Source organism: Typha angustifolia, chromosome 15, assembly GCF_048772165.1.
Source record: "Typha angustifolia cultivar Huaian chromosome 15, ASM4877216v1, whole genome shotgun sequence".
In the NCBI taxonomy this organism is placed as follows: domain Eukaryota; kingdom Viridiplantae; phylum Streptophyta; class Magnoliopsida; order Poales; family Typhaceae; genus Typha; species Typha angustifolia.
The window spans coordinates 20,914,080-20,924,284 of record NC_133253.1 but is presented as its reverse complement, the minus strand read 5'-3'; the positions used below and the strand labels follow the sequence as shown (position 1 = coordinate 20,924,284).

The 10,205-nt window shown below is 40.4% G+C and overlaps 3 protein-coding genes and 3 non-coding genes across 7 annotated transcripts; 3 read left to right on the top strand and 3 right to left on the bottom strand.

Annotated features, from left to right (window-relative positions):
• The first annotated feature begins 8 nt into the window (after positions 1 to 8).
• Positions 9 to 1,496, top strand: LOC140777057 (pentatricopeptide repeat-containing protein At1g59720, chloroplastic/mitochondrial-like). Its single transcript, XM_073120956.1, has one exon. It carries the CDS (start codon positions 9 to 11, stop codon positions 1,494 to 1,496), a length of 1,488 nt encoding a protein of 495 aa, XP_072977057.1.
• A 220-nt stretch (positions 1,497 to 1,716) lies between these two features.
• TRNAI-AAU (transfer RNA isoleucine (anticodon AAU)) lies at positions 1,717 to 1,790 on the bottom strand. The gene has a single exon. It is a non-coding gene; the product is annotated as a tRNA-Ile (tRNA).
• Positions 1,791 to 5,376: 3,586 nt separating this feature from the next.
• On the bottom strand, positions 5,377 to 5,446 carry LOC140779991 (small nucleolar RNA Z267). The gene has a single exon (XR_012107436.1). It is a non-coding gene; the product is annotated as a small nucleolar RNA Z267 (small nucleolar RNA).
• Positions 5,447 to 5,802: 356 nt separating this feature from the next.
• LOC140779992 (small nucleolar RNA R44/J54/Z268 family) lies at positions 5,803 to 5,892 on the bottom strand. The gene has a single exon (XR_012107437.1). It is a non-coding gene; the product is annotated as a small nucleolar RNA R44/J54/Z268 family (small nucleolar RNA).
• Positions 5,893 to 6,315: 423 nt separating this feature from the next.
• Positions 6,316 to 8,352, top strand: LOC140777293 (uncharacterized). Of its 2 annotated transcripts, XM_073121313.1 has the most exons (6): positions 6,316 to 6,601; positions 6,688 to 6,783; positions 6,862 to 7,080; positions 7,199 to 7,295; positions 7,822 to 7,884; positions 7,980 to 8,352. In XM_073121313.1, exons 1-6 carry the CDS (start codon positions 6,362 to 6,364, stop codon positions 8,171 to 8,173), a joined length of 909 nt encoding a protein of 302 aa, XP_072977414.1. In that variant the 5' UTR covers positions 6,316 to 6,361; the 3' UTR covers positions 8,174 to 8,352. The 2 variants fall into 2 exon arrangements, with proteins under 2 accessions (XP_072977414.1, XP_072977415.1); XM_073121314.1 differs by lacking the exon at positions 7,822 to 7,884.
• A 549-nt stretch (positions 8,353 to 8,901) lies between these two features.
• Positions 8,902 to 10,063, top strand: LOC140777294 (chlorophyll a-b binding protein 4, chloroplastic-like). Its single transcript, XM_073121315.1, has 3 exons — positions 8,902 to 9,191; positions 9,275 to 9,690; positions 9,785 to 10,063. The coding sequence occupies exons 1-3, from the start codon at positions 8,989 to 8,991 to the stop codon at positions 9,916 to 9,918; spliced, it is 753 nt and encodes a 250-aa protein (XP_072977416.1). The 5' UTR covers positions 8,902 to 8,988; the 3' UTR covers positions 9,919 to 10,063.
• Positions 10,064 to 10,205: the final 142 nt, after the last annotated feature.

The window sequence follows — 10,205 nt, the reverse complement described above, 5'->3', positions numbered from 1 at the left end:
TAAGAGTTATGGTCCTGTCCATTAACTTGAACAAGCTCTCCTTTGGCTCTCTGAGAAGAACACTATCATCGACCGTCTCCTTCCTCCAATACCATTTCCATCGATCACCAGACCCAGATGCCAATTTCCATTCAAGAGAGCAGACGCTCATCTCGCACTTCAACTCCTGCTGCTCCATGCGTGACCTCTCCCAGATACACGCCCAGATCATCTCCTCCGGCTTCGAGCAACACGTCTACGTGATCGCGAGGCTCATCTCCTTCTGCTGCGTCTCGGAAGTCGGATCCATCGATTACGCATCGAAGGCCTTCGAGCAGCTCAATTGGCCAGATGGGTTCCTCTGGAACACCATGATTAGAGGATTTGGTAGGACAAATAGAGCCGAGGAGGCTTTCTTCTTCTTCCGTGGGATGAGGGAAAGGGGGAAGACTGCGGATAACTTTACTTTCTCTTTCCTGCTCAAGATTTGTGGGCAGCTTGGGGCTGTTGAATTGGGAAAGGAGTTGCATTGCTGCATTCTGAAACTTGGGTTGGAGTCCAATGTCTTTGTTAGCAATACTTTAATGCACATGTATACGTTATTTGAAGAAACGGATGTTGCTCGTCAGGTGTTCGAAGAAAGTCCCGACATAGATTTGGTGTCATGGAACACTCTAATTGATGGGTATGTTAACTGCCGCAAGTACAAGGAGGCGTTGAGAATGTTCCTTAGGATGATGAGAGATGGGTTCATACCCGATGAGGCCACCTTGGTGGTTACTCTGTCCGCGTGTTCGGAGCTTGGCGCTCTGGATTTTGGCAGATGGGTCCATTCTAACATCGGTGGTGGTTCAATTCTTGTACAAACTGTCTCAGTGTCCAACTCCCTGATTGATATGTATGCAAAATGTGGAGCCATCTACATAGCGTTTCAAGTTTTCGAGGATATTGAAGAGAGGAACATTGTCTCATGGAACTCAATTATACTAGGACTTGCACTGCACGGGCATGCAGAGAAAGCGTTGGCACTTTTTGATAGGATGCTACTAGAATCGGAGTACGAAGAACCGAACGACATTACTTTCCTTGGTGTTCTCTGTGCATGTAGCCATGGAGGTCTTGTCGAAAGAGGTAGGAGGTACTTTGAGATGATGAGGGACTACAGCATAACTCCTAATATAAAGCACTACGGTTGCATGGTTGATCTACTTGGAAGGGCAGGGCTTGTGAGAGAGGCATATGAACTGATAAGAACAATGCCAATGGAGGGCAATGCTGTGGTCTGGAGGACATTGTTAGGTGCGTGCAGAGTTCATGGAGAACTCGAACTCGGCAAGCTTGTTCTTAAACATCTCAAGGAGGTGGAACCTGATCACAGCAGTGACTACGTTCTTCTCTCGCACATGTACGCCAGCTTCGGGCGGTGGAATGATGCGTTGCAGGTCAGAGAGGTGATGAAGGGAAGAGGAGTCCAGAAATCTGAGCCTGGTAATAGTTTGATGGGTGTTCCTCCTTAATACTAAGCATTAGACACACACACACACACACACACACACACACACGAGATAGTAGGAGTTGCATTTGTTTTCTATGGTCTATTCTTCATTTGAACGATAATTTTTTCTTTGTCATAATACAACAGCTAGGCATCATTGTATTTATTGGCAGAATTAAATTCTAATTTTGAAATGTTTCGAGATAGTTCAAAAATTTATAAAATTAATTTACGTATCGAAGTGGCCCATGCAGGTCTCGAACCTGCGACCTTCGCGTTATTAGCACGACGCTCTAACCAACTGAGCTAATAGGCCGGTTGGTACAAATGGCATTATTCGGTCTACAGTTCATGCAAATAGTGCGGTACTATATACAGTGATAGGAATTATAACCACATGATTATGTACTCCTTGTCACCAGCCCGGCTAATGAATACGCCATATACAGTACCAGAAGGTGACAGTTTTGTTTTGTTTATTATTTTCATTTCTCTGTGGCCGTAGGCGGTCCCAGAAAAGTGTTCTTTTGGCAACAGTAACCTACAAAGATAAAAGCTAGTGTATGTATATGTCCTAAGCTGCAATAACGAAAGGTTTCTGCATGCCTACCACTAATCCTCAGGCAGAAGAACACATTAATACGTCTCTTGCAAGATGATAAGTTCTCATATAGAATATGAGAGAGAGAGAGAGAGAGAGAGAGAGAGAGAGAGAGAGAGAGAGAGAGAGAGAGAGAGAGAGATCAAATGTCATATAGAATATGGCAGCGTAGTATAGCGAATGGAAGTTCTCATAAGATTCCTCTGAGTAAGTCATTGCGTGTGAGCTCTCCAAGACATTCAAACAAACAAATAAAGAGGGTACAGATTAAATACCATAATTCTCTACGTGGAGAAAGAATTATTGTTTAATCTGTACCGTGTAAGGAGAGAACAAATCTAAATCTTATTCTTAAGAGCTAGCTTGCGTACCTCACAATGTCGAAGCCCCAAAACTACCATCATCTTTGCTCTCGCATGAGAAAAGGAGGCAAATATGTAGCCAGAAACAACTTGCCGGCAATCTCTCAACGTACGTACGTTAATAGCAAACTCTTAGCATAAGAAGATGGCAGCTTTACATATCTTTGCACTAATTAAGTTTGCCGGCAAGTCATTCTTGGCTGCACATTACTACTAACCTCGCTCCCACATGCAAGACCACAGATGACTTCTTTTTGTCAGAAGAATAACCCACTGGAATATTGCAAGAAGCTTTCACACGAGACGAGTGCGAAAGAAGAATTGGTGGGGGGTTGGGAGAAGGGTAGAGGGGTTTCAGGATGGCGAGAGTGGTGGGGTTTTTATGGTGGTCTGATGGTCTTAGATTTGGCATTGGATGACTGCAAGATTATCTATGTAGGGTTGGGATCTAAGGACAAGTTCCCATCAAGCTTGGTGTACTGTTCTTCATAGTACAGGTACTCCCTGTAACTGTAACAGAGCATATTTTTTACCATACTGACTCTCCTCATTCATACTACATAAAAAATAAAATAAAAATAATAAAGCTCTCCACATTAATTTATTTATTCAAAAAGTTCCGGAACTTAATTAAATACGTCATCTCAATTTTCCAACAGAAAAATACTGAATTGATTAATATTTTACATAAATTGTAAACCACCAAAGAGTTAAATATTTTATTCTAAATCGTGCATTAATCTCTTTAGCCTTTTGTTCTATTAAAAATTAGTACAAAAAGGTATTTATTTGTTGATTAGAATCAGATCTAGATAAATAAATTAAAAATTAAAGTCTCCTTATTGCCACCGATTTTATCATATACTTATTATACTTCTCATATTTATATAAAGTGCTGATAAAGTCAATATTTAAATATTTAAATTTTTTACATACTGTGTAAAATGTTAAAAAAAATTAACGTTTTTTTACACAATTTATTTGTTCTTACAATCGACTTTTAAAAAATAAGCATCCTAAGTAATTTGGCCGTTTGGGTAAATAAATTTTCATAGAAGGCCTAATTTGATCAAAAACTATGTAAGAGAGAAATAAATAAAAGCTCACACTTACCTATTGACTATAATGCTCCCAGGTTAGCATCACATTTAGAGAGTATTTGATTGCTAAACAATTTGAGAAAAAAATTACTTACTTTCAAAATTTATCCTTATCTTTTTTATTGCAAGAGTAAATTAAATAAATAATTTACTTAATTATCTTTTATAGAAGATAATTATTTTACTTAAATGAATTATTTAACTGAACTCCACTTGATACCAACTAAATAGACCTTAAGTATAATAAAAACCTATTAACTATAATGCGCGCAAGTTAATGATCACAAAAGAAGTCGGCAGCACATTTAAAAAAATATATATGATAGTTAGAATTTTTTTAAAAAAATACATATTTTTAAAAATTCTCTACACTTAAAATTTGATGGTAAAATAAATTAAATGAGTGACTTCTGTCATTATGCTTCATAGGTTGAGATTATGAATTAAAATATGAATCATGATTAAGTTGTAATAAGCGAGATAAATTTGTGTATCAAGCTCAAAGCTTGATAATATTAAGCCTCCTAAATACCAATCAGTAAATGAAGCATTAATAGGCATCATTCTCCTATGCTTAGGTTCTGAAAGATTTCCTTCTCTGTTTTAAGAGTGGAGACATTTCCTCCTCTCTCTAAATGCCATTTTTCTTCCGTGCTATTTGGGTTTTTAGTGGCTTAGAGAGAATTTTTACTCTGTTTTTATGTGGCCTTGGGAATTGATACTATATTGATATTATACTATTATTTTATGTTACGTAGCGAGAACATATAGAAACATCGGCTGGTACATGTTCATGCCGTCAAGAGTTAAATCAAAAATTGTACTTAATATTAATTTTTCATATTAAATTCTTCTACAAGTACATTTCTTGTCCCTTATAGCGTGTACATAGAAAATCCATTAGTCGTCACCAGAGACGAAATACACCTGGGTGAAGTTTGACTGCGTAGATTAAATGAGCTATTAAAAAAGATACCTTTATTCCTATAATTACTTGATTTTTTTTCCAATAAACAAACCAACAAAATATAAAAACAGAAAATTTAAGCAGAAAGATGAAGACAGAAAGACAGGTCGAAGTTAATTAAAAATTACCCTTTCAGATTATAAATGTACAAATTTCAAATATAAGATGAGATAGCCAAATTTTGATCAATTGCATCTCACTAGATTAGAATATATAAGATAAAGCTTATAAGTGATCTGGGCTTTTGTCCAACCTCGGGTTTACATACGTTATATATACATAGAAGATTAAGTTGTCGAGCATTTTAATTCAGGAGAGCAAAACTGCTAAAGATCCAAGGATGCAATATTTATTCAAGCATATCAGTTTGCAAGCCTTCATATATCACAATATCAACACAGGTGGTGTCCCAGGAGCCCAGAATATTTAGGCTTCAACAAATAACACTATTCTGATCTCCGTTCTTAAAATTAATCAATCACTAGGCTGGCACAGAACGAGTATTCTTTTTGTCCATAAGAATATTAAAATAAAAACATACATCTTCAAAAGTACGAGCAGCACCTCAGACTGGTTAAGAAAGAAAATGGATCACTATAGTATATCACTTTCTACACTCTATAGTCTCCATGAAAAAGGCAAATGACAAAGTATATCATAACACTGATAAAATAAACAGTAGGAGAAATACATTATGTGGCACCAAACTGACTTTAGATTTCTCTTGCACTTGTTATTTACTTGGAACAACTTCAGTACTACCAATGAGTGTGCAAACTTGGATACAAAACGATGTTTAAAGAGCCGGAAGTAACCAAAACAATGATGAATAATAAAGATAGATTGACAAATTTTGCAAGCTAAAATAGGATTGTGTGCCTCAGATTAAACTCTTTTCATAGTGTTAGCTCAAAGTATATTTATAACCATCCCAGGCACTTCATGGTACAGGGGAAAGATATCAAATAGTATTATTCATCAGAGTACAGAAGCCACCAATACGGGAATCAACATAAATGGAATGTATTTTATGGGCCAGAAAACATCAAACCTGTCTTAGTATAACTAGCAAACACAAATAAATAAGACCAACAAAAGATGAAGGAGAGCCTGCCTCAGTGGTAGTGACAATTAACCAGGTCGTCATACTAAATCCGATAGTATGTGGTTATTAGTCGTCACTGACAGGCTAATTCATTGCAAGAAGAAACGAAGTAAACCGCTTTCATACGGACAAAAAATGATAGCTTTACATGCACAAAAGCACCAGAAAAAGAGAAGATTAGGAGAGTAATATTTGTGCATCAGAGAGATTCCCATAGACCAAGTCATCACGATCCCAAATATAGGACTTCTGATGTCCCTGTCTTTTTCTCGTCACTTGCATTGTGTTTGCTTTCACTAAGCTTCCGGAACAAAATCGAAACAATTCCATTACAAACTAAAACCATGATATCTATAGATTACTACAAACCAATGGAAGATACCGACTGCTTTCAAATGCAAACAAAACGAGGAAAGATTTAAAGCTTGAACAAAATCTACAAAGAACTAGTCGTAAACCCTAAGAGAGAGATAGAGAGTTGGGGGCGAGAGGCGGCTGGGATTTCGAAAGAAGAGCTAGGTTTTCTACACCATCGAAACTGTGGGTTTTGAGAGGCTTATATAGAGTTTTAATAATAATGGGCTTTTCTAACTCCGGGGCTCCTGGCCTGCAAAGTTAGCGGATCTAGGCCGAGCACAATTCGGGTCGGCTTGAGTTTACCTAATCCATAATAGATCCGTTAGGTGAGGATAAATCCAATCTATTCGGGTTAAGTCGTATACGGGCCAAGTTGGGTCGATTTGGACTAGAACATGATGCACTGCCCCTCGATCTCTGCTTCTCCTCCGGCTTCCTCCCGTCTCCTCCTCCGCCTTTCTCCATCCCCGCCGAAAGCCCTAACCCGAATCCATGAAGAGCGCTCACCATCTTCTCCTCGAGCTCTCGCTTGCTGCCGCTGCGGGAGAAGAACAGGCCTTTTGGGAGCCTCGGCGGCGGCGCTTCTTCCAGTGCCGTCCTCCGCGGCGCCGGACGCTTCCTCCTCCGACCCCGCTGTAAGTACTCAAACTCGTGGAATATTTGGCAGAAATCTTATTTGAATCCGACATGGAGTTTGCTAGATCGATGCGTGTATCCACAGGTCATAATGGAGCGGGTGCATCCGCCAAGGCCGGATTGGTATGAGGAGTTCTACGCGAGGACTATGGAGGAGGGAATGAGATCCTACGAAGCTGAGGTCAGTAGTAGAAAATTTTGTTTGGCAGTAGAAAAGGCATGTTTTTTTTCACCTCTTTTTTTTTGGGTTTTGGTGAAGATTGCAGATTACAAAGAAAAGCTTTTTGCTAATTTGACGGGAAAGAGTAAGAAAATACTGGAGCTTGGCGTTGGCACTGCTCCTAATTTCAAATATTATGCAGCCATTGATGATCTTGAAGTCATCGGAGTGGATCCTAATAAGCAAATGGAGAAGTATTCTCGTGCCGCGGCCGTAGCTGCCGGGCTGCCACTAAAAAGCTTCAATTTTAAAAGAGGGGTGAGATGCTTCTCAAATTCGATCCACTTGAAATAAATGATAGTTGATATTGTTGTTTTGTTATGATTGTAGTGTATTGGTCTCTTGGTTTGGATATTCAATTCTACTTTCTTTGCAGGTGGCAGAAGCTTTACCTTTAGGGGATAGTTCGGTAGATGCAGTAGTCGGTACCTTGGTGTTATGTTCTGTTAAAGATGTCGGAATGGCACTAAGAGGTAGCTAACAGTCCTTCATTTATTCTTTGTTAAAAATGACTAAGTAGATAGATATGATATAAAAACACTGCCCATAATGCTGTGTGTATGGGAAAGTTACACTATTGCAAAAAATTCTGACTGTTGTCCAAGTTGAGGAACATTATTGTATAAACTATTTGCCAAACTTTTTATTTACACAGCCAAAAGTCTCTGTATTAAGTCCTTCAATAAGAATGCCTCTTAAGTAAAGGAAGTTACCTTCTCTTCGCTTTCCTGTGTTTCCTTTGAGATGTAAAGTGAAGGAGAATCTTCACCAAGTTCTCCTGGAAATTAAAACAAAGTCATCCTTATCTGAATTGCATTACTGAACTATTTGTTGAGCTTTCTCTTGGCACAGTATAAATGTTTAGTAGGATTTTTCTGGTGTAGCTAATTCTGTTGTAAGAATGATCATAAACATTTCGGGTATCATTGCACCTGCGTAACTAGGCATATTTTATTCATTTATCATTGTATCTTGACTAGTCCTAACAAACTCATGCAGAAGTGAAGAGGGTCTTGAAACCAGGCGGTATTTACTTATTCATTGAGCATGTCGCTGCTCGTGGTACTATTCAGACCTTAATAGAGTTGTGACAAATGCTAGTTGAGCCTTGGATATTTGATCTCTTCTTGAAGTTGATATTGTGTCCTCTTTTCCAGATGGCTCCCTCCTTAGATTTGTGCAGGGCGCACTCGATCCTTTACAGCAATTCTTGGCAGATGGGTGCCACCTCACAAGAGAAACCGGCATGCAAATATCTGAAGTAGGGTTCTCGAGCATCAGCCAGAGCATGGCATTCCTGTCTTCGATCTCCCTTATAAGCCCACATGTTTATGGAGTAGCTTGTAAATGATGTCCATCTAGTTGTTGTAAACTTGTAGTTCCATCACCAACTGTATATGTTGTCCTGTGTTACTCTCAATGTAAAAGAAGCCTTTTTACCTGTTACTCAAAGCATACGATATATGCAAAAAATCAACAGACATTTTATTCTATTTGGAGATCTATATTATAAGTTCTTCTGTTTTCTAAGTTGGAGCATCAGTTACTAGACCTTTTGCTATGACTTGTGCTTTGACACACCTTCCATCTTGTCTCTGGTAGATCTAGAAATTGCTAGAGATGCAGTTAAATGGAGAGGTTCATCAAGATTATAATTTGCCTGTTTGTTTTCTTTATAAGGCCACGGGGGTGATAGCAGGCCCATCACTGTGTACTACCCAATCTCCCACCCACCAATAGCAGCATAGCACATTAGCACCACAGCTCACAAGGTGGGTGGCCCACAAGATTTTTCTTGGCTAACTCCATCATAAACAAGGAACCACAGCCAGACACTTGTCATATATCCTGAGATGAGTCATCCGACGTGGCGACACACTCGTCCCATGAACCTGTCTCTTAACCAATAGCATCCCTCCCTTTGATTCTTAGATCCTCCCATCAGATAAGGCGGGATAACCTTCCGATCCCCATCAAATCTCAGCCCTCCAATCTCCAACCCTCCGTCAGATCGACTGTCCATTTATCTCCACCAATCTTGACCACAAGGATCCCTCTCCAGCCCAGTACAAAACACTCCAAAGGGGGGCAACCCAAGAGCACCACCTCCTCCTCCCAGATACCAATCCTTGCCAAACTCGTCAAACTCCTCCGCCGGCTTTAAAGATGGCAACGGTCGCAACACAGGCTTCGGTTGCCGTCTTCCGGCCATGCGCATCCAAGTCTAGATTCCTCGGCTCCCCTGTTAAGCTCGGTAGAGAGTTCGCTGCCAAGACCTCGACTTCCTCCGTTTACAAGTCCTTCAAGGTCGAAGCCAAGAAGGGCGAGTGGCTTCCGGGCCTCGCCTCACCCGCCTACCTCAACGGAAGGTTAGTTTATTAGTTATTACTAGGGTTCTGCTTCAATTTTGGAGCTTATGGTTCGCCCCTAACTTGTTTGACGAAATACCCAGCTTACCCGGTGACAACGGTTTCGACCCACTTGGCCTCGCGGAGGACCCAGAGAACCTCAGATGGTTTGTACAAGCGGAGCTCGTAAACGGACGGTGGGCGATGCTCGGCGTCGCGGGGATGCTCCTCCCCGAGGTCTTCACCAAGATCGGGATCATCAACGTGCCCGAGTGGTACGACGCCGGCAAGGTGGAGTACTTCGCCTCGTCGTCCACTCTCTTTGTGATCGAGTTCATCCTTTTCCACTACGTGGAGATTAGAAGGTGGCAGGACATCAAGAACCCTGGGAGCGTGAACCAGGACCCTATCTTCAAGAACTACAGCTTGCCGCCCAACGAGGTCGGCTACCCCGGCGGCATCTTTAACCCCCTCAACTTTGCCCCCACGCTTGAGGCCAAGGAGAAGGAGATCGCCAACGGTAAGCTGCATGCAGTAGTCATTGATATTAGATAGTAAAAATTAAAAGTTTTTGAAGTGTTATTAAGTGGGGTCAAATTTGACATGGTTCGCAGGGAGATTGGCAATGTTGGCATTCCTGGGATTTGTGATCCAGCACAATGTGACTGGGAAAGGACCATTTGAAAACCTTCTACAGCACCTCTCCGACCCATGGCATAACACCATCATCCAAACATTCGCGAGCTAAGTGCTTATCTTTGTAACATGGTTTGAATGGCTTGGTTTAAGGCCATGATGTAAAACTACAAGAGAGAAAAAGAACGATTTGATGCCATGTACAGGGGATACTGAGCATTGTTGTAATATTATCTATGTTTTCCTTGCAGCCTCTAGATTTGGCTACTAGTTTTAAAAGCAATACTATTCTATATTCTTCTAACATGACAATAAGGAATGGCAACCGGCACGTGGTAGATTTTATTAAAAACATTTTTAAGTCTAACCCAAGTTGGGTGGAATCTCAAATAATGTCAT